General features: G+C 58.4%; 1 protein-coding gene across 9 annotated transcripts in view; it reads right to left on the bottom strand.

The window, feature by feature from the left end:
- Window positions 1–23490, bottom strand: part of CCDC57 (coiled-coil domain containing 57) — a 105383-nt gene that overhangs the window by 58987 nt on the left and 22906 nt on the right. For all 9 annotated transcript variants that reach the window (XR_007146852.1, XR_007146851.1, XM_047832729.1 and 6 more), the window contains exons 5-13: window positions 22949–23050; window positions 21433–21590; window positions 21263–21337; window positions 17349–17549; window positions 13532–13690; window positions 9365–9527; window positions 8594–8722; window positions 1336–1558; window positions 528–680 (exon numbers count right to left, since the gene is read on the bottom strand). Coding sequence is in view for 7 of the 9 variants with exons in the window: in XM_047832729.1 (XP_047688685.1) it covers window positions 528–680; window positions 1336–1558; window positions 8594–8722; window positions 9365–9527; window positions 13532–13690; window positions 17349–17549; window positions 21263–21337; window positions 21433–21590; window positions 22949–23050 (1363 nt within the window). In the remaining 2 variants the exon portion in view is untranslated. The remainder of the gene's footprint in view (window positions 1–527; window positions 681–1335; window positions 1559–8593; window positions 8723–9364; window positions 9528–13531; window positions 13691–17348; window positions 17550–21262; window positions 21338–21432; window positions 21591–22948; window positions 23051–23490) is intronic.

The raw sequence follows: 23490 nt of genomic DNA on the forward strand, positions 1-23490 counted from the left end.
CCATTACCAACACCATACTGGAGATTCTGGCCTGGAAAAGTAATATAAGGAAAAGACATAAAAGATGCCAGCACTGGGAACGCAAGCAGGCCCCTGGCTGGAGACGAGCTGATCCGTAGGTGGAGCATCCCACTCCTTCACCTGTCTTCCTACACAGTCAGCCCCAGAAACCAGCCGGCGGGATGCGTCCATCCCCCTAGAAGGGCTCTCCACTGGGCCAGCACCCAGCTGGGCAAGGGGGTGTCTGCGTGGCGCCAGAGCAGGGGTGGGGCAGGGAGGTGCCCACCCGGAGAGGTAAACGAGTGTAAACACTTTGAGAATGGGTGGCATGGGGACTCCTGGGTGCCGGGAAGCGGCGGCAGGGGCGGGGGGGGGGCCTGTAGTTTGCGATCTTTCCTTGATGCGTGCGTTTGCATTTTGTGGACTTTCTGGGGGTTTATATTTCAATTAAAACGATGTAAAACAGATGCAGAAACCAGAGTGTTCCTGGAACAGAGCATTCAACAGGACAAGACAAGGACTCTTACCAGGCACTTCAGCCAAGATGTGGACGCTGGCTTGAACGTCAGAGTGAGATGAGGACATCTTCGAAGGATCTAACACATCTTCTACCTGTCCTTCCAGGGTTTTAAATTTATGCTTCAGATTTCTGATTTCTGTTTCGAGGACCATGATGTTATCTGCCACAAAACAACCCAATAAATACACCGGCACATGCGTTACACTCCCCTCGCCCGTCACAAGATAGGGGCTCCCTCCCGCTGTCCCGCTCTTCCCCCCGCCCCACCTCCCACACCTGCCCTGGCCCCGGTGCCCCCCTCCCCTCTGGTGCCGGGCGCGCTCCAAGGATGGCTACACCCCTGCGCTCCCTCAGACCCACGAGCCTGCGTACACGGAAGCACGAGTCTCAGGCGTGGAGTCGTGAGCTGGTGCCCTCCGCTCAGGACCGCTCCGGGGCCCCTCTTAATGGTGCACGGGAGGGGTGGGGGGGAGCCCAGCTCCGTTACAGCACAGGCCCCGAGGAGAGGCCTGGTATCCGCCAGCCTGCACAGCCCGCCTCTAGGAGAACACAGTGCCCACTCCCCTCCCCATGCAAGTGGCCTCCAGGCTCCAAGTGCCAAGTACACATCCTTCCCTTCTTTCGGCCACTTTATCGATGAAAAGTTGCTGTTCTACGTATAAACATGGACATAAGATCCCTTCCCTTGGAGGAGAAGCCTCTATCATCCTCTGAATTCGTCAGAGCGGATGTTCATCTATGAGACTCCAAGTGAAGCATGTTTTGGACCCACTGGAGATCTGTCCCCTCCCCATTCTCCGCCCCCCCCGGCTCACCAGGAGCCGTGGCCTCAGCTGCTGCCTTTGGAAGGGGCTGTGCGGGGTCAGAGGGCTGACCCCCTGACTGCTCAGGAGGAAGAACCTGGTCGTTCAGGGTCTCCATTTCCTCCCTCATCTCTGCAACAGCGCGTCGTAAGCTTGCGTTTTGCTCCTGGAGCCTCTGGATCTCACTAGATGGAAAACTTTCACTTACTTCTTCTTCACGATGCCTTAGGAGCACCTGTCAAACACAAAAAGAAAGAAAATGGTTACAGCTACAGAAGAAGCCCACAGGCGCGCCTGGTTGGCTCTGCTTGGGATTCTCTCCCCGCCGGCCTCTGCTGCCCCCCCCCCCAAAATAAATGGATAAACGTAAAAAAAAAAGTCCCTTAAGAAAAAAAGAAAAAACCCACGGTTTGCTGCCCGTCCACGGCTCTGCCCACCCGTCTGCCCTCCAGGCTGTGGGGACCTTCCATCTAGACTGACGGGGCGATGAGAGCCCCCTCCTTCCAGGTGTCACAAAGACAAGACTGCTGCTCGCCACCGGGAGCGCTTCCTGAGAAATTGGGGGCCCCTTCCCTTTTAGTCGCAAAGCCGTCGGCCACCCACAGGGCGGCTGCCGTGGAAAAGACACAGGAACAAGTGCCGGCAGGGAGACAGACGACGTGGGACCCTTGCCCGCCGGGAAGGTGAACAGGTGCGGCGGCCTGTGGGTGAAAGACGGGGCGCCGCCGCGGAAAATCGCCTGGCGGTCCTCGAGAGATTAAGCGCAGAGGTGATTATACGACCCGGCAATTCCACTTCGAGGCGTATGCCCAGAGAACCGAAAACGTATGTCCACGTGAAAACGCGTACACGCACGTTCACGGCGGCAGTCTTCACAGCAGCCGGGGCGCGCAAACGCGAATGTCCACCGATGGACGGACGCGTGGATGAATTAAAGACGTGACGCAACAGAGAGTACGAAGCCACACGGGAATGAAGTCTAGCGCGTGCTACAACACAGACCAGCCGTGAAGATGCTCCCAGTGGTGCCCATGACTTCGATACGCTTGTGTATACATATGCTCAAGGATTTGAAGAAAAACCGCAATGTGAAAGGAAGAGGAACAGGAGACAATTTGACAAGAACCCAACGGCCTCTGCAGAGATGAGAAAGATATTATTTGAAATAAGAAATTCACTGGAGGGGCCCCTGAGGGGCTCAGTCAGTTAAGCGTCTGACTCTTGATTTCGACTCAGGTCACGATCTCACCGTTTGTGGGTTCAAGCCCCGTGTCAGGCTCTGCACTGACGAGGTGGAGCCTGTTTGGGATTTTCTCTCTCTCTCCGTCTCTCTCTTTGCCCCTCCCTTGCTCATGCTCTCTCTAAGTAAATAAACTTAAAAAAAAAAAATTCATGGGGCACCTGGGTGGCTCAGTCGGTTAAGCGTCCGACTTCGGCTCAGATCATGATCTCGCGGTCCATGAGTTTGAGCCCCGCGTCGGGCTCTGTGCTGACAGCTCAGAGCCTGGAGCCTGTTTCGGATTCTGTGTCTCCTTCTCTCTCTGACCCTCCCCGTTCATGTTCTGTCTCTGTCTCAAAAATAAATAAACATTAAAAAAAATTTTTTTTTAAAAATTCACTAGAGAGGCGGCCTAAGACCAGACGTCACAGGAGAAAGGGTCAGTGAGTGCCAATACACAGCAACAGAAAACATTCAGCCAAGCAGAGGGGAAGGCCAGAAAGAGAGTCAACAGAGGCCTGGTGACCCTGAGAACAGCATGGAGCCGGCTCAGGGCAAGGACCCAAGAACCCAGATACAGGAGGCAGAGGACATATTGGCCAAAATATTTTCAACGTTTATTTATTTTTGAAGGAGAGAGAAAGCATGTGACAGAGAGCAAGCAGGGGAGGGACAGAGAGAGGGAGACACAGAATCTGAAGCAGGCTCCAGGCTCCCAGCAGCCAGCACAGAGCCTGACGTTCAGCTCGAACCCAAGATCCATGAGATCATGACCTGAGCCAAAGTCGGATGCTTGACCGACGGAAACATCCAGGTGCCCCTGGCCAAAATATTTTCAAATTTGATGAAAACAAGTCCACAGATCCAAGACGTCCACTGAAACCCAAAGCAAAATAAACACAAAGAAAATCATACCAAAAAGTACATCATAATCAACTTGCTAAAAAATCACAGATAAAGAGAAAAAAGGACCAGAAAGGCAATCCGAGGAACACAGCATATTAGGTGGCGTGCACAGGTGCAAATACGAGGTTTCTGCCAACTTCTCACAAGAGCCACCGGGAGCCCAGAGACACAGGAAGGAAAAAGCCCTACCGCCTCGGAATCCTACAGTCAGTGCCTGTGTCCTTCCAAATGACAGCGAGACAGGCCGCTACCTTTGACCACCAGGATTCACCGCAGCACCACCTGCTTCTGGTTGCAAACAACCAGAAAATCAGACGAGTTCCAGGAAGCCAGCGTCTGCCGCCATGCCAGCACAGGACCGGGGTGCCCGACACAAGGGAGCAGGTAACTGAGCCCTGCGGCCTGGCCTGGCCTGCATGAGCCCAGGCAGGGCCCCCACCTTCAGGAATGCGCACTTACAGACCGCGCCCGCTTCCTCCCCTGCAGGGACCCCCCCTCCCCAGACAGAGCCTCCTCCCTGCAGGGCCCCCCTCCCACAGACAGCGCCGGCTCCTCCCCTGCAACCCCTCCCCCTGCCTGCTGCCGCTGACCCTGCGAGCAGGCAGGTGGGCCGCCCCAGGGTGCCATGCATGCGCGCGCACACACACACACACACACACACACACACACACACACACACGGTAGTTCCTCACTCTCCAGCTGGTGGCTGGTCCCCCTCTGCTTGCACCAGGAGGGCTCTGGCCAGCCCTGCGGCACCTCGCTACCCAAGAAGGTGAGCTGCTACCGAGCTCAGAGGGAGGCACCCACGTGCCTGTGCAGCCTTAGGGTGACAGGTGCCAGTCACCTCAGCAGCTGCTGGGAAGAGGAGGCCCACATGGTAAAATACACAACCATTTGCGAAGTGTCTTGAAGAATTACAATGACATGAAACATAATGATTGGAGAAATGAAAAAAAGGAATCCCAGTTACACAGCACAACACAGACTATACAGAGACAGCACGTGCACAGGGACACATACCGAGATCCAGAGAGAGCAGTAACTAGGAAAACACCAGAGGGGCGCCTGGGTGGCTCAGTCGGTTGAGCGTCCGACTTCGGCTCAGGTCATGATCTCACAGTCTGTGAGTTTGAGCCCCGCGCTGGGCTCTGTGCTGACAGCTCACAGCTTAGAGCTTGCTTTGGATTCTGTGTGTCCCTCTCTCTCTGTCCCTCCCCTGCTGATGCTCTGTCTCTTTCTCTTTCAAAAACGAATAAACATTAAAAATAATTTTTTTAATAAAAAAAATAAAAAAGAAAACACCAGAATGCCAGCACGGTGTGACCATGTGCGACCATGTGCGACCTCCGTGTCCTCAGGAGTGGTAACACGCCCCCCACGCCCCGCGAGCGGGCTCCCCCAGCTGGTGCCAGCAGCGGGCCAGGTGCTGGGTCACAGGCCCCCTTTAATGCTTCACAAAGAGCCCGCATCAGATGCAGGAACTGACGCTCGAGTTAACGAGGGGTGACCCGGCCACCACGCTGTCCGTGCTGCCGCCGCCTGCTCAACCCGCCACCCTGCTCCAGGCACTCGCTCGCGTCTCACAAAAGTGCCACGGAGGCCACACGGGAGCCGAGCTGGACCCCGAGTCCACCTGGTCCCCAAGGCCACTCCCCTAAACTGAAATTGTTGAATTCCCGCAGTGGCCACACATTCCCTCTCCTTCCAGAAAGAAGATAGCTCTTCTACTGAGCGCAGACCCAGCTTTCCCACACCCCTTGTCGAGGCATCGAGGCCTTCGCGGGCTCTGATCTGCACCTGCCCTGCCTTCCAGCCCCGACTCCTCCGCCCCCCCCCCCACTCGCCGCTCACACTGCTGACAGGAGGGGCGACCTGTTTTCCTGCTCTCGTGCCCGCGCCACGGCATTCCGTGGCTGCTGGGCAAAACCTCACAGCTGCTCCCTCGCGGGCACGACGGCAGAACCCGACGGCCCTGGCGCTGGCCTGGCCTCGCTCAAACGTCCCCTGTGCCACACGTGGGGCAGGGACCACCCTCACAGGGCCTTGGCTTCCTCGTCTATGAAGTGGAACGACAGCATCAGCCCCAAAACCCCCAGGCAGCCCAGCCAGCTCCAGGAGGCACGACCTCACCTGTGACGTCGCGTGGCGCCGGAGCCTCCGTGGCCCGGGCTGCGTTCTCTCCCCTGCAGCTCTGCACGGGGAGGGCCTGCCCTCCGGAGCCTGGGATTACCACCGGGGGCGTGACTGATGCGGTCCCCGCTGAGGACCCACGCGCACCTCCGTGCCGAGCGGTGCCAGTAGGAAGGGGCCGCCACACAGGTAAGACGCAGCCGGGCGGCACAGCGGGGACCTGACGGCTCATCCCCCCGACTTTTCCTTAGAGACCCCGCCCGCTGCCCCTGACCTCCCATTTGCCCAGGACCCGCCTCTACGCCCGCGAAGCAGCCTCGGCACCGGCACCGACGTGCTGACACCCACGAAGCGGGAGCACAGGCGCCCCGCCTCCTGCAGGGCTCGCATCCGAGGCTCATCCCACCGTGTCAGCCCGACCCGCGCACAGCTCCCACCCCCGGTCCCGGCTCTGAGACCGCGGCGGCACGCCAGCTGGCGCCTGCACACAGCCCTGGGGCGCGTCCTGCCGCGTCCCGCCTGCCTCGGCTCCCGGCCCCCGACACGGGGTCAAATGCGTGCGGGTCTGTGGACAGGAGTGAAGTGTTTTCTCGGCGCGGCTGGCGGGCTACAACCTTCTCCCGGCGCCCAGCCCGCCTCGAACACCAAGCGCGGTCCTCGGAGGGTGTGGCCAGAGGCCCCGGGTCTCCCCCGCCCTCCGCAACGAGCACGGGCCACCGCCGCCGGCGAGGACGGGAGCTGCGCGCTGTGCACCCTCGGCCTGGCCCACACGCCCCCGCCCCAGGCTGACACGGCGGGTGGGAGAGGCTGCCCCGCTGGGAAGGTCTTCCCAAGCACTTCCGAAGCTCCGTCACCCGGCACAACTGGCTGAGTGGCTTTTCACGAAGGGACGGAGGTCAGACTACTGAACAAAGGGCCCTGGGACCAGGAGGATGGGGTCTGAGGCGGGGTCAGGCCGGCACCTTCCCGTGTGGGCTTTTCCCAGACCTCCCAGCAGCCCGGCGACACGGCCTCCCTCAGGGGCCCCGAGGCGAGCCCCACGACGGGCCGGGTTCGCTACGGGACACACGCCTCAGGCTGGGAGCAAACCTCGGAGACTCTGGTGAGACTCCTTCCTCCCTCCTCCAGCTTCTAGTGTTTACCAGAGAACCTTGGTGTCCCTTGGTTTGGGGCCACGTCACTCCCACCTCTGCCTCTGTCGGCGCGTGGCCCTCTCCCTGCGACTGTCTTCCACGTGGTGTTCTTTTTATAAGGAGGCCGGTCATATTGGATTAGGGCCCACCCTGCTCCAGCGTGACCTCGTCTGCACTGGTTACATCCACACAGACCCTATTTCCAAGTAAGGTTGCATCTCAAAGAGCTGGCGGCTAGGACTGGAGCCTGTCCCTTTGGGGCAGGCATCTCAGTCAGCGTCAGGCTCTGGCCAGCTATCCTTCAGCGAGATCTGTGTGGGGAGAAAACGGCCACGGCTGTATGTCAGGTGGCTCAGACACCACGGGTGAAGCTGCGTGTCTCTGGGATAAAGTCTAACCTGTTAGTTCTGCCCTCCCCGGAGACCCAGGCTTGAGTCACAAAAGAGCCCTTTGCTGCACCCTGAGATATCCTCCTGGAGGTCTGATGACACGCTGAATTCTCCAAAGTCAGCACCAAAACCGACAAAGCTAGCAGGACAGGAAGCCTTATTTACAACTTCTAAAATGAGGAAGTGATCTGGCTCTGGGGCCAGCGACGTGGCAGGGAGGACACCGGTGTCCCCGCCACCCGCTGATCCTTCCCCACGGGCCTTCCCACCCTGTGATGCCGAGGCCTGAAGAAACCTCCGCCTCCAGCACCACGTTCTCTCTGGGGCAGAGGCTCCTGCCCAGATGCCCACACAGACACAGGATCCGTTTCCTGCGTTCTGACAATTCTCACAAGTGACCATGACAGAATCATCAAATGTCCCCTCTGACTCTGTGCTAGAACCTAAAACCCTTGAGACAAGTAGAGGTCCTGGCTTCTGCACACAGGTCAGGACAAGTTACTGATACCCTTTTGCTTTAGTGATCTCTGTACCCAGTGTGGGGTTCGAACTCATGACCCTGAGGTCAAGAGCTGCACCCTCCACCGACTGAACCAGCCAGGTGCCCCAAATTACCAACATCTTAACACCGGTCAGAAGCCGGGTCTGCAGACATGTGGCCACTGCATCATCTTAGAGCAAACCTTGCCCGCCCGGGTCCCTACGACCAGCTAGAAGTCCAAGCAGCTGCTGCCTTTGGGGTGAGCAGGGGGCCAACGGGAAGGGGTGTGGCCAACTTTCCAGGGTGACAGACATGCTCTGCATTTTGTTGGAGGGCTGGGCCCATGGGTCCTTCACGTCAAACTCACTGACCTGTGCCCTGAAGGTCTGTGCGTTTCGCTGCATATAAAGCAAGAAACAAGAACTCTTCACAGGCCTGGAGGAGCCTCCCCCCACCAGCCCCTCCTGCTCTCGCCGCCCCAGCCTCAGGCCGCCCCTGCCCCCCGACCATGGCCCTCGGGCATCCGGGCTCGCAGCCCAGCTCTGCTCCTTGCAAACTGTTACATGGGGTCCCTGCGTCTCTGGGGCTGCGGCACTGGCCTCAGCGTCAGAGGACCCAGGGCCACAGACGAGGCTCTCGGGCAGACCTGGCGCGGAGAGGCACTCGGGCAGCACCCGGATGGCGGAGATGGCGGCACACGGCGACCTGCCGCGACAGCTCCGCGGATAAAACACGACCTCACGCTAGGCGTCTGCGTGCTGTGACGTCTGAAGGCGGGGTCTGAGATTTCAACGTGGGGTCCACTTGAAACCTGGACTCTGAGTCCAGAGTCACCTCAGCTCCTTCAGGTGTCAGAATGGCTCCCGTTGCGCCGACACCTGAGGAGACCTGGTGCCGCTGGGACCGCTCTCCCACCACCACGGCTGGGGGGGCAGGGGAGGCGCAGGAGAGGGCTGGGGAGCGGCGTCCCCGGGGGAGGCTCAGGGCGGGGGGCGGCCGTGCCGACCCGCACCTCCTTGTCAGGAAGAAGTCCGCGTGTCCTCAACGCCTGCACGGCCTGGTCTCTCTCAAGGGTCAAGGCCTTCAGCACCACCTCCTGGTCACACAGCGTCCGCTCTGTCTCCTGGAGCTTGGCAGCAACCTGGGGAGACATGTGGGAGTCGGTTCGTGTCGGAAGAGTTGTGAGGCTCCCGGGAGCAGAGAGCAGGCGCATGAGGGAGCGGCCCCCCCGGCCCAGGACCAGGCGGCGGTCGGGGCTGGCCGGGCGGCAGCATCGGGCTCGGGGTGCGGCCCTTTCCGCCCGGTCCCCTGTGCACAGGGGGCAGGGATCCTCCTGGCACTGTTTTCTTCATGGGAAACAGGCTAACGCAATAAAAAATAAAACAGCCGGGGGGTGCCTGGGTGGCTTAGTCTGTTGAGTGACTGACTTGATTTCCGCTCAGGTCACGATCACACGGTTTGTGGGTTTGAGCCTCGTGTTGGGCTCTGAGCTGACAGCTCAGAGCCCGGAGCCTACTTAGGATTCTGTCTCTCTCTCTCTCTCTCTCTCTCTCTCTCTGCCTGTTCCCTGCTCACGTGCATTCACTCTCTCGAAAAGAAACAAACGGGTAAAAGGCTGGCGGGCAGGACAGGGACACCTTCCGCTGCTGTAATTTTTGTTGTGAGTCAAACTGCTCGGCGGGGTTCGCGAGCCCAGAGCCGCCTCCCCCCCCCCCGCCCCCCCCCCCCCCCCCCCCGGTGCCACAGCGCAGGAGGGAGTGCGAAGGCCTCGCGGGGCACAGACCTGGTCCCGCGCGGCAGTCAGAGCCTGCAGCAAGTCCTCAGACGCACGGTAGTGGTCCCTCTCGCGACTGTCACAGCGGTGTCGCCAGTCCAGCTCCAGCTGCACCTTGTCGCGTTCCAGGCACTGCTCCCGCTCCGCCGCCGCCAGCAGCTGCTGCTTATACCTGCGGGGACGCCGACGTCCTCCTGAGGCCCGTCCCCTCGCACGCGAAAAGCAAAGGTGTGTGGCAGGTGGCAGAGCGTGGGGAGGCGCCACCGCCCGCACTCGGGTCCCTCCCGGGCCCCCGCTGGGCCGGCCCGTGTTGGCCCGCGCTTGCTGACACGCGACGGTCTCGCGGCACGGCAGCCGGGACGAGTCTCCGCCGTGTAGACACGGAGGATAAGTGGAGTCCACGGGCAGCCTCGGGGTCAGAGCCGGGCAGACAGCAGGGACGCCCGGGAACCGAGGAGACCCAGCAGCACGGAAGATCAACCTCAAGAAAGAGAAGAACCAAGAAAGAGAAGGGAAGAAACGAGCAAACTTGAGGAAAAGCACGAAAGCTGCTTCCACTGGAGAAGGTGCGAGGGTCTCGGAGCCGCGGAGAGCGACCCCGGAGAGCTCGGGGGCGTGTGCAGCACAGAGCACACGGAGCCGCAAGGCCAGAGAGAGAGACCTCCGAAAGCCAGCAGCCCCACGTCCACGGAACGCGGGTCTGCAGAGGTCCCAGCGGAGGGGACACAGGAGGAAACCCGGCGCCATGGGGGCACGCACGTCCTTGGGCTGGAACGGGGCAGCGCACGCCGTGTGCAGTGGGCAAACTTGAGGGTGAGAGAGCGAGCGCCAGCCCGGCCCTGGACTTCTCGCCCGCCGCGCGGTGGGGGCCTCTGCACACGTCTCCCGAGTGTGACCGGGTCGTGAGCGCGGGGGACAGGCGGCCCCTGTTTAGTGAGGCCCTGGAAGACCCCGTCCTGCCCGCTGCAGGGGGGCTCCTGCCGGCCTTGCAGAAGCAGCCGCGGGCCGCGAGGCCCCAACGGTCGGGACCTGAGGGCGCCGTGTGCAGGCTCTGTGCCGCCACCGGCTGCGGCCGGAACAGAAGGCAGCGCGGGCGGGAGGAAGCGGACAAGCCCCGACGCTCTCCACACAAGGGCACCGCATCCGACCAGCGGGCCTGGCGAGAGGCGCAAGGAAGCGAGAACGGCCCGGAAACAAGAGGGATGGGACCGCGTCGTGAATATGATCGGGGACAGAAAGCAACCACACACGTAAGACGGAGAAAGGTGAAAATGAAAACTCCTCAGCCTCAGTGGGCCGATCACACGCGGCAGCGAGAAAGGCCGCTGACCGAGGGGATGCTAACGCACGGGCACCTAGGACTCCCAGGAGAAAGGGGGCAAGCAGAGAAAGGCCGGTGGAAACCGCGGCAGGCGACGCACGCAGAACCTCACCTACATACACGAACAATCAAATCACCACAAACCAACGATGAAGGGAAAAACACGAATCGGGAGGAAAAGGCGCAACACGTGTGGAGGAACAAAGGGTGCCCGCGGAACCCTCCTGAGAAACGAGTGCCAGGAGAGAACAAGTCGTCTTCAACGGGAAGCAAACACCACCAGCCTGGAATTTTCCATCGAGTAATAACACGCTTCAGAAAGAGAAGGCAAAGAAATTCGGACAAACGGGCTGAGTGCAAGGCTGCGCTGGGAGGGGCGTCAAAGGACGTCTGGGGGCTGAAGAAAGATTACACCTTATGGAAACTTTGAACTTGACTTTTCTCTAATTTCACTGTTTTTTTTTTAATTTTTAAAATTTTTTTATTTTTGAGAGAGAGCATGTGAGCAGGGGAGGGGCAGAGAGAGAGAGAGAGAGAATCCCAAGCAGGCTCTGTGCTGTCAGCAGAGAGCCCAAAGTGGGGCTCAAACTCACAAACCACGAGATCGTGACCTGAGGCGAAACCAAGAGTCAGACACTTAAACTACTGAGCCACCCAGGTGCCCTAAATTTGATTTTTAAAAAATGAAAAGCCATCAGAAATAAATATTGGAAAAAGCATAAAGCTTTTCTTTCAATTTTTGTCTTTAATTAAAGGACATTATCGGATCAAAGCAACAAAAACAACGTATGTAATTATATACGTACACAAAAGTAAAATGTCCGACAACAGCAAAGGAGAGTGAAGAGAAACAGGAGGTCGTAAGGATTTTATATTACGTACAAAGAGCTAGACATTATTAACGGCAAACTATGCATTCTGTGAATCTTAGAACAACCATGAAATAAATAAAAAAGTTTATATAAGACAACAGTGGAAATAAAATGGAATCCTAAAAAACACTCAACTGTTTATCCATTTATTTATTTATTTTTAAATTTATTTGTTTATTTTTGAGAGAGAGAGAGAGAGAACGAACAGGGGAGGGGCAGAGAGAGAGGGAGAGACAGACTCCCAAGCCAGCTCCCCGCTATCAGCTCAGAGCCTGATGCGGGGCTTAAACTCACAAACTGTGAGATCATGACCTGAGCTGAAACTGAGAGCTGGACATTTAAACAACTGAGCCAGCCAGGCACCCCCTCGACTGAGTTTTTAAAAGGCAGAAAAATTAAGGAACAAAAAATACGAGGAAAATACAAAACCAACTGCAGGTTGGCGATTTAAACCCAAACACATCAATCCTAGCATTAAATTAAATGATCCGAACCGTCCAGGGAATGGGCAGAGCTGTCAGGGGAGACAGGAAAAGCAAGACACAGCACGCGCGATCGGTAAGAAATGCACTTGACCTCAGCACAAGTCAGAGTCAGTGAGTGGAAGGGTGTGCACGCAAACACCAGGCAGGAAGCACCCAAGTGGCCGTACTGACATCAGACACAACAGACAAGCAAGGAGGAGGACTATCCAGAATAAAGACAGCTGCGTCCTGCTAATCGAGGGACAGTCACCAAGAAGCCACAGCAACCCAGGACGCCTGGCTGGCTCAGTCAGAAAAGCGTGCAGCTCCTGATATCAGGGTCAGGAGTTTGAGCCCCACTCAAACTTGGGGGGGGGGGTGATCTCTGGGTGCAGAGATCACTTATATCAGTAAAATAAGATAAAATGAAATAAATAAAAGAAGCCATAACAATCGTAAATGCAAATGCATTAATAAAAGACTTCGTGACTGGGGCGCCTGGGTGGTTGAGCGTCCGACTCTTGACCTCGGCTCACGTCGCGATCTCACAGTTCGTGAGTTCAAGCCCCACGTCGGGCTCTGTGCTGTCAGTGTGGAGCCTGCTCGGGATTCCCCGTCTCCCCCCTCTCTCTGCCCCTCCTCCCCCTTTCGTGCTCTCTCTCAAAAGAAACAGACTTAAAGAAAAGACCGATACAACTGATACGCCTCCAGCCAGACTCATCCAAAACAAGAGTGGACGTTACCGCAGATTCTGCACACGTCAGAGATGAGACACACAAACACGATACACAATTTTATGCCACTGAAGTCAACAATTTGACGAGATGCGCAAACTCACTGAAAGACACCAATTCCCCAAACTGAGACAGAACAACAGAAAACCTGCAATAAATGTCCAAATAAATACCACGGGAAGCCAGATGCTGCATGACTCCGTTGAGCGGAATCGCGGACGGGGCAGAAGGGACGCGCAGCGGCGGGGCCGGCGCAGGTGGGCGGCGGCCGCGAGGCATGAGGACATGCCGGACGGCGGGAAGGTTTCGGGTCCTGACTACAGGCCTGCTTGACAGGTGTTCATGCTGCTCAGGACTCCAACCGCACGGCCGAAACGAGTTTCCTCATGTCTAAGTTATTCCTCAAGAAAGAGAACGTGACCCTCACTCCAGCGTTCATCCACTGGATGAGAGGAGACGGGGGTGGGACAGGACACACGAAGAGGTGCTTCCCCACACAGGACGGGGCAGGAGAGCTGCCGCGGCGCCGGCTCCAGACCCGACACCACCTCCGGGGAAAGGCCTCCGCTGGCCGCCCCCCATCAGCCCATCCTGCTGGCTCTCCCTTCTCACAACCAGACACTCCCCTTCTCTGTCCTGTTTCTCGTCTCTTCCCCACAATCGGATGTGAGGCCAGGGCCTCGACTCCGTTCCCTTCTGTACCCTTAGCACCTAGAATGGCCCCCCACCCCCCACGGGGCGCACAGTGAGAAGAGCATCTCGGGAACGTCCCCGGGGGCAGTCACCTTCCGACGTCCTGCTGGCACCTGGCCAGCTGTGCCTTGAGCTCCACTGCCTCTTCCTGCAACGCCTGAATCCGAAGGTCCTTGGAGATCAGGTCCTTGGACAGCTGGGCGACCTGGGCATCCCAGCCCGATTTTAGAGCCGACGCCTCTTCACGAAGTCTGCACGAAGGAGGGAAGCTCTGTGAACGTGGGCGTGGAGCTCACTCACTCGCTCGCTCAAGCTTTCTTGTACACGGCGCCCCGAGCACACAGGCTCACACGCGCGTGCGGCCCTCGAAGGGCACGCTGCACACCGGAGTCTCTTCCGCGTCAGGGTGGAGACCTCCTTGCCTAGATTAGGAAACGGTCCCACGCGAGACGTATCCACCATCCATGCCACCCACGCAGCCGTCGACTGAGCACCTACAACGCGCCAGGTCCGTGCCAGACGTGCAGGGAAAGGCGAGCCACGGAGGCTGGCGGAGCCCGCGGTCTTGAGGTGGTGCCATGTGGCTCACCTGGGCCACGGCGCACGCGGCCCCTCAACATGGAGACGCTCACTACAGGTTTTCAAACTGAACAGTAAAACGAGGTTGTACAGGAACCCCTACGCCACCTGGTAGAATCACTACACTTGGATAAATATCCCAAAAAGAAAAACTTTAGAGACGACACCTAGAGATACTAACTAGCCAGGGAAGCGACAGTCTTGACGCACAAAAGGCCGCCTGCTGTGTGTTGACCCCGTTTGTGGCCCTGGCCCATTTCCTTCCCCATCCTTACGGGGAAAGGCACAGAACCCACACCTCCAGAGGAAATCAAGGCTGACCAGTGGACATCAAGATTCCGCGGGCTGTACCGCTAACCTGCCTGGAAACAGCATGGAATAAATCTGGAGTCACAGACATTCTCAAAGGAGTAAGTAAGAAAGGCTGTCGAGTATAGAGTTTCCAGCGCCATTCTTAGCCACAGGAAAAAGTCCGTTTCTCTTCACGTACGTTGAACAAATTATTTCTAGTACAATCCGTACAAACTCATATCGACCTCTTACCTGAGACAACCTGTCCTAAGATCACAAAGGGCTGCTAAAAGCTGGAAACCAGTTAAGACACCTGCAGGTGACAGGAGAGGAGGGCTCGGCCCCAGGGCCGAGCTCTGGGGGGCGCCCCTCGGTGTGCGCTACCCTGGAGCCGCATCCCCGCGGGATCTGGGCCTCGGCACCGAGTGTGTGACGTGACGGGGGACGTGAGCGATCTCCTCCGGCTACGCTGTCGGCCACATGTCACGGAGAAGCTGGGTGGACACAGAACACCCGGGACCCGGTCTGGATTTTTCTAAAATGAAACTGTGCTCATCGCCCACCCGCCAGCAACTTTGGTCTGAGGGGCAAAGGATACCAGCTAGCAGCTAAACCGGTCATTGGGGCTTCTTCTGACTTTCCGGGTGGGAAACAGAGCAGCTGGCCACCCGGGAAGTCACCTGCCCAGGCCTCAAATGACATCAAGAGGCACGTCCCGTACGGACTTCCTCTTCTTCTCCCTGACGCTGCTCCTACCAAGTCCGTGTGTGTGTCAGGCCTCCCGAACCGCGAGAGAAGTCGCCAGAAGTCTGGAACTATATTTTTATCTCTTCTCAGTTTCCAGCGAACACCTACCAAGTTATCTAAATACCACGAGGGTTCTGCTGCTCTCCCGAACGTGATCCCGGTTGCCGCTCAAGTGCCAAGAACAACCCAGCCCCGTGAGGTCCGCACTCTGGAACTGTGAGGACCCACCCTTCCGGGTCCTGGACCCCCGCAGTCAAGCACTCAGGCCCGTGCTGTTCAATGTGGGGCCACGGGCCACACACAGCTCCCGAGCACATGGCTGGTCCGAACCGAGATGTGGCTTCAAAATTTAGCACCAAAACAATACAAAATATCTCAGTAATAATTTTTGTCAGGTAAAAAATGATTAGTTTTTATACTGATTACTTGTTAATGTTGTGCAACACGACAGCATCTTGGATGCACTGGGTTAAATAATTTCCTCTATCTCTTTGCGCCTTAACCGTGGGCCCTGGAAGTGGCACGGCCGGTGTGGCCTGCCGTGTGTCTCTATCGTGGGTTACATGGCGGCACAGGGCGTGATCGGGTTCTCTCAAAGCCACCTTGGGGCCGCTGCTTCTCGACTGTGGCGTTCATCATCACAAATAGGCCGGACGAAGTAACAAGCCCAAAATACGGGCTGTTTTTGTTGCTGGCTTTCAAACAGCCTTTGTCTCAGTATGAAAGGGCAGGGACGGTCCCAGGCGGCACTGGGCCACGGCACACTCCCTGGGTCGCACGGAGGAACACAAGGAGGGACACACGGCAAGGCGAGTGCGGGCAGAAGGCCGGCCCACGGCCTCCACGCGAGGCAGCGCTGTAGATCCTGACAGCGGCCGCGTGAAGGGCCCGGCAGAGCCCTCCCAGCAGGAGGGACAGCGGGAACACATTTGCCCATCACACGGTCCCTTCTGCTTCTCCAGCTACTGCTGCGTGCATTGAACAGATCGAACAACAAGACCACACGCTCCGCCCAAGGAAACCTTCCCGGATAAGCTCTGACTTCCCTGTATTCTGTGCTTGTCAGAGCCATCGTCCTCCAAAATGGAAATGTAACTCGGCAGAGCCAGAAACACTTCCCAGACAGACAGGAAAAGCCAGTTGCTGAGGAAGGTGAACCCTAGAAATGACCGATTTAACTGTCTTAACCATCGTCAGTAAACACAGCCTCTTCCTCACTGGCAGCCAGGAGACTGAGTCCAGTTCCAATGGTCCCGTGTGCACACACGCCGGCCTGGACACTGTGCACAGGCGAACACGACTGCTTACGTGGCGTGACTTGGCTTAGATGCTGGAGAGAAAAATGGGTTTAAGAAGAAGCCAGTCGATGGAGAAATTAGAATCTTTGTGCAAAGCAGCGCATCCGCTGTGGAAAACGGGGTGGTGGTTCCTCAGAAAGTTAAATGCAGAATTACCATGTAGCAATTGACTTTCTGGTATGTCCCCAAAACAATTCTAAGAAGAGACCTGAATAGATATTTGCACACCCACGATCACAGCAGCACTATTCACAATAGCTAAAACGTGGAAATGAGCCAAATGTCCGTTGATAGATGACTGGAAAAAGAAACTATGATCCCATCCACACAACGGAATATTACTCAGCCATGAAAAAGAAGGGAATCTTTGGGGCTCCTGGGTGGCTCAGTTGGTTGAGTGTCTGACTCTTGATTTTGGCTCAGGTCATGATCCGAGGCTCATGGGATCCAGCTAAGCGTGGAGCCTGCTTAAGATTCTCTCTCCCTCTGCCCCTCTCCCCTGCTCACGCTCTCGAAAGTAAAAAAAAAAAAAATAATAAAGGAAGGGACTCTTATCAGAGGCTACAACATGAACGAACCTTGAAGACATCTTGGCAAGTGGAATGATCCAGTCACAAAAAGGCAGGTACTACAGGATCCCACTCATATGGGGGACCTGCAGGAGTCAAGTTCACAGAGACAGAGAGGAGATGGTAGGCCCCAGGGCAGGGGGAGGGGGGAGCTGGGGTTTAGCGGGGACAGCGTCCACTTTCCGAGACACAGTCTGGAGATGGACGGCGGTGGAGGCTGCACACAAGAACGCGCGTGTGCTCCGTGCCCGCAAACTGTGGCTTCAAGTGGTTAGGACGGAAAATTTTATGTTGTGTGTATTTTACCACGATGACTGCATACATAGCAACGACACCATTTCAAAAGAAGAAAAGGACGAGAAACGGTGGAAGACAACAACCAGAGAGCCCCAGGAACGCGCCCAGGCCCGCCCGCCCACACTCACTTGTCCATGGCGGCGTCCTTCTCCTTCAAGGCCTCGGCCTGCCTCCGCTCTGCCCCGCGGAGCTGCAGCTCGAGGCTGTCGCCGTGGGCCTGCAACTCCAGCGCCCTGGCCTCCAGCGCCTGCAGCTGCTCCACATGGGCACCCTTCACAGCCGCCAGCACTGCGTCCTTCTCCCTGGCCAGGTGGTCCAGCGCCTCGTGCCTGAAACACAAGCAGGGGCCCCGGCAGCTGGCGTGGGCCCCGCTCCAGTCCCCAGGCACCTCGCCCGCGGTTTCCTCGCTCCTGCTCGTACCCTGGACCTGGGGCTGTCGTGCTCATGTCCTCAGCCAAGGAAGCTCCGGCCCCCCAGCCGTGTGGACACTCGCCGGGTGGACACTGGCTGAGCGGCCCCTGGCCCGACTCTGGAGCTCAGCACCCCCGGAAGAAAAGCCCCGGAAGCCGGGGCTCCGGCAAAGCAGCATCACTAGCACCCTCACCGGTTTTCCTAGCAGCCCCTGAAGGTGGGACGTGGCCGTCACTCTCCATCAGTCCAGGACCCGGATGCCTTCCCTGTGACTGGGGACCGGGGGACGGCGGCCGCTTCTGTCTCTGCTGGGAGACGCCAAACTTACCAGAACTCCATCACCAGAACAGACGCCCGTCTTGACCCCACACCAAATTGGCAGGTGTCGTGTGCACATCTGACTGGCAACGCTCGGCCCTTTCTATGCTTTTATTCCACTTGGTTTCAGTAAAAAGTTGAAAGCCCCAAAAATATAATTCTAGTGGTTTCTTTTAGATTCCACCAGCATCTCCCGGTGAAATGGTGAAGCCTTTCTGTCAGGTCACATTATGTACTTTTCGTTCTAACTACACTCAAGCCTCATCTTACCCGCCGTGCAACCTGGTCAGGATTTTCTACCTTCTATTGGCAAAGACACGAACACACGCTGGCTGCCGTGCGTTACTTTCTGGCAGCACGTGCCCTTCTCTGCGTCAAACCGGGAAAGTCCGAGCGTGACGGCTGGTGAAATGAGCGGTCATTTCCAACTGCACCGCGTGGTGGTGGTTACTCCTTCCGTCGCCGTGGCCCCATCTGCCGCCTGGGACGCTGCGTCATCCCACGGCAGGTTCCGAGGTGAAGCATCCGCGTGTGCCGATAACGCGCTTTAAAATGTGCCAAGTATGGGGCGCCTGGGTGGCTCGGTCGGTTAAGCGGCCGACTTCAGCTCAGGTCACGATCTCGCGGTCCGTGAGTTCGAGCCCCGCGTCAGGCTCTGGGCTGATGGCTCGGAGCCTGGAGCCTGTTTCCGATTCTGTGTCTCCCTCTCTCTCTGCCCCTCCCCCGTTCATGCTCTGTCTCTCTCTGTCCCAAAAATAAATAAACGTTAAAAAAAAATTTTTTTTTAAAAATAAAATGTGCCAAGTATACTAGCGCGAATTTGTCTTCGTCTGGACCGCTTTAGGACGTGACATTTTACGAGGTGTGTCCTAGAATTCTCGGTGTTTCAATGACACTCCTCCAAACACAGACAAATTCACTTGCTTGGACTGAAAAATGAAGAGATACGGTCTCGCAGAGCCACCTGACCAGCTGATGGTTTCACAGCGAAGGTGGGTTTTGCTGTTTAGGTGGCCTGGTGAACGTTCTCCCTAAATCTGCAAGCTTGAAGTCTTAGAAATGGTAAAGCTTGCGACAAAATAAAAACCATCCTACTGTGTAAACATCGTGTTGGCAAACGTGCTCGAGTCACAACGTCCCAGCTTCCCAGACACAAAGTGTCGCTGAGGGGAAAGACACCTGGTCTATGGAACGGTCACAGAGTAAGCCTTCAAAAAGCCTCTTATCTAAGCTTCTGGAAACAGAGAACGTGGACGGTCCTGCTGACCATACGCAGACACGTGGCCAGCCACAGACGTGGAGGCGCTGCCACATGAGCAGCAGACACAGGACACGACACCATTCCGGACGAGAAGCCAGCAGGTGGATCCAGGCACGTAACCGGAAGGCGCTCAGAGCCCAGGAGATGCGGCAGAGAACCCACCTAGCTGCCCCCTGGCCGTGAGCGCGACGAGGTGGCCAGCCCCACACGGTCTGCTTGCAAACTGAAGTGGGGACGTCTTGCCTCCTGAGAGGGGCGTTCCTAAGGAGACTTTACAGTTTACTTAGTGATTACTGACTTTTATGGTATGTTGTTTTGTAAAGTACGTCCTCTCGTAAGACCTGCACTTACAACCCTCTCAGAACACCTAAAGCCTGGTGACCCCAGTCGGTGTCGTTTTCAGTTCACGTAAATCTACATATTGTTGTTAGAGGTGACGGAGTTCAAATTTCTGAAGGGCAAAAAAATTCATTATATTCGGACAAAGGTCCTGAGGAAGTCAGGTAAAAATGGGAGTTCGGGCAGGAGAAAAAGGAAAGTTATACGTAAGGCTGGTTCACGTACTTTTAAATCAATGGTAGGGATTGTTTTGATACGTTTTAAACAGTAACGAAACAGTTTTACTTCTTGCTTTTTCAAGAGATTTTATCTTCAAGTCATCTCTTCCCCCAGTGTGGGGCTCGAACTCACCACCCTGAGACCAAGAGCTGCACACTCCACGGAGGGAGCCAGCCAGGTGCTCCTGAACACTTCTACCTCTTGATGCCAACAGTTCTGATACGCTAAAAAGATTAGGGGCGCCTGGGGGGCTCAGCCAGTTAAGTGTCTGGCTTCGGCTCAGGTCACGATCTCACGGTTTGTGGGTTCCGGTCCCGCCATTGGCCTCTGTGCTGACAGCTCGGAGCCTGGAGCCTGCCCCGGATTCTGTGTCTCCCCCTCTCTGCCCCTCCCCTGCTCGCACTCTGTCTCCCTCTCAGAGATAAGTTTTTTTAATTATATTCATTTTTTAAATTATTTCAGTTTATGATTCAAAAGACTCTGAAAGTGCCAAATTCTTCCACGGCCGCCCAAGCCAAAGGCCAGTGGCCACAGCGCGCCAAGCGAGAGGTCCTAGCACTCCCGGCCTACGGGTTCAAGCAAGGCCACGTTCTGCTGTGCCTGTGGCACCCACACGCCACCAGCGGGAGCACACAAGTGAGGCCCACCCTCTCAGTCGTGTGCACAGGGCCCGGGCCGACGTGGATACAGGTCGATGGTGTCTGGAAGGCAGCTCCCAGCTCAGGGGGCTCTAACTCCGGGTGAAAACGGGCACCACAAGGGCTGTAAAGCTTTTCTCCTCTGCGAGCACGTGCTGCACAAACACCACGGCCACATGAATGCCCCCGGGTTGCCCTTGCTCCACAGCCCCCCGCGTTCTCGCTCCCGACTAGCTTCCCCATCGCCACACGCGTGTGTCACATGCAGTCTCGTGCCGCTTCTCCGGAAAAGGGAACGGGAGGCGGTCCCGCAGCAGCTGGACAGCCGGACACACGCTGCCCCCTCAGGCTCGCCCGGGCTGCTCCCGAGGGCACGCGCTCGCCCACGCCCACCCTACCCCAGAAGCCTTGTGCCTTCTCTGCGCCCTCCTCGTCCTGCTGGCCTCACACGCCTCAGCCTGGGCGGGCCACCAAGCGCTTCATAAGGGTCGCGGCCCCAGGGGGCCCGCCGCCTACCCACTGGGCCACCCCGGCACCCGGCAGGCAGCGGGGGGCACACGGCCCACACCGAGGTAAGCGATCAGCGTTTCGGCAGGAAGAGGGGGCTCCTGAGAAGCCAGAGGGCGCGGGGCCGCAAGGAAAACGAGAGGCGCCCTTACCGCTACAGTGACGTTTGTTGCTGCAATCTAAAATTAACAAACTGGCCAATACGACTTTTAAGTTTAAAAGTTTTGAAACGCCAAAAAGCCTGAGCACCAGTGAGAAAATCCCGAGCAGTGAGTTCAAAGGCCAGACGGCCCAGGTTGACGGCAGCCTCCGCCTGGACCCAACCCCACGCGCCAGGGCGGACACTCACTTCCTCCTGAACGCCTCCTCCTCCTTCTTCCTGGCCTGCTGCTCCGAGTGAAGTTGGCCTTCTAAGTCCCTGATCCTGAGGCGGAGGAAACGTTAGCGGGTAAAGCAGAGCCCCCCCCCCGCCCCCCCCCCCCGCGGGCCCAGCCCCAGGAGGCAGGCGCGGCTCCACACCGTGCGTCTTTGGCCGCCGCCAGGTCCCTGAGCTCTTGCCCGCCGCGCTGCAGCTGGTCCCGCAGCTCCGAGTTCGCAGCCTCGGCGCTCCGCAGCGACTCCGCGGCCTGTGCTGCAGCTTCCTTCAGGGCCGCGAGCTCCTTGTCCAACAGTTTAACCTTCGAGGGAGAGAGAATTCAAAATGAGGCTGACACTGGAACAACCTGAGGAAAGAGAAGAAACCTCACAATCCAAGAGGCGACAAAACCGCGAGGCCGTGCTCACGCGTGAGGAGCGCGCAGCGAACGTGCGGGGCGGCGCGGCCACCTGGGCGGGCCCGCGGCCCACTGGCGCCGGCACAGTGCTACGATTGCACCTGGCTTCCTGCCTCATCGGTGAATACTAAACACTCGAATCCAGCACTTAGGTGGAGAGTGGAAGACCGCGCTCCCCACACGCTCCATCTTAGAAGAACCTTGCGGGGCCTCGGTTTCCTCAGCCGTAAGCTGCGGGTGACGTAACGGCTGCAGCGCCCCGATCAGCTGGTGTGTATCCGCTGCGGCCTGTGTAACAGCCCCGCAGGGCAGATGGGGGACGGGCGGGCCTGCAACGTGCGTGTCCCCGGCCCCACGACCCCTGCCGCCCTCCGCTGACGGCAGCGCCCACCCCACCGCGGAGCCCAGGGTGCGGCCCCGCGTGTGCTGCCTGCTGTCTGGCCCGGGACTCCCAGAAGTCACCAGGCGGCCTCGTGAGGGGTCCCTGTGGGGCCTTCTGGGGGTGGGGCTGCGGTACCCATGCAGAGGTGCCCCTTGGGGGGGGGGGGGCGCGGCTGGCACTAAGGGAAGAGCTAGGGTCCCGGCCAGACGGTGAGGTTGGGCTGGGCCCTGCCCGGCCTAGACACAGCCACGCAGAACTGCCAGGGTTCTCGGGGCCCCTGGCTGACTGGGTGCTGCCCCCTGGACCGTGGCACCGTGGGAAGGCTGGCGGCCTGGGAAGACCCTCACTGGATACTACGGCAGGGGTCTCTCAGAGGCACCTGCTGAACGCCCACGCGGTGTAACCCACACGGGTGGCGGCCTCGGGCCAGGTGCCAGCCCTGCCTGCCGCTCCCCCACACCACCTCCCACTCCCTCAGGGCCGGTCCCTGTGTCGGTGCCAAAGGCCGGGCGTGCACGCTAGTGTGCCCCAGCAGCACCTGGCTGGTGTGTTAAAGAACCCACGTTCAGGAAGGGCAGCCAGCACCCTGGCCGGGGGCAAGAGCCGCACATGGACCCCAACCACTGGCCTGGCCTCCTCCGCCCTAAATGGATGTGCACCACCCCCACCGGCCCAGCCGAGCTCGTGGAGCACACAGGTGGATGGCGGGGGGTCTCGCGGGGATCGGGGGGACAGCCTACCCGGGTGGGGGCCCACTTCCCCAGGCAGGGGCAACCAGAGCAGTGGCGCCAGCCCTCCTGTCGCATCACCCCGCCGCCCGGCCCAGAGGCGGCCTCCCTGCTCCCGAGCGGGAACTGTCACGGCCCGAGGGCCGCCGCACCTTGAGCTCGCGTGTCAGGACCTCGTTGCTCATGCGGTCAGCCTGCAGGCGGAACTCGTGCTCCCTCTTCTGCATCTCGGACTCCAGCTCCAGCAGCAGCTCCTGAATCAGGAAGGGACCGCGGTGAGAAGAGGCAGCGGTACCCAAGCAGAAATCACGGCCACGACCAGGCGCCAGGCGGGCGGGCCCAAAGCCGGCAGGACGCAGAGATCCTCCCTGGTGGCAGGGGCGCCACGCCAGCATCGGAGACACGGCCTGTCACGCTCGTCTAAAGCACCTCAGCGGGCCCGTGGTGTCAGATTGCCTCGATGGACGTGAGCACCCGCTGAGCCACTGGGCCTGTCCTGGGGGCACACAGACAAAGACCCGCTGGGGGCTTGGGACGGGGACCCCGGTCCGCTCATCCTGCCCCTCCACGGGCTCAGCGCTGCCGACAGCTTTCCAGGTGGTTCCCGCTGCGTCTCCACGTAGCACACCCACGCCACCGTGAGCCCGCCCGTGTCCTGTGCTCTCTGCTGGCTCCTCGCCAGGATGGGCAGTAG

Source organism: Prionailurus viverrinus, chromosome E1 (genome assembly GCF_022837055.1).
Source record: "Prionailurus viverrinus isolate Anna chromosome E1, UM_Priviv_1.0, whole genome shotgun sequence".
NCBI classification, from domain to species: Eukaryota; Metazoa; Chordata; class Mammalia; order Carnivora; family Felidae; genus Prionailurus; species Prionailurus viverrinus.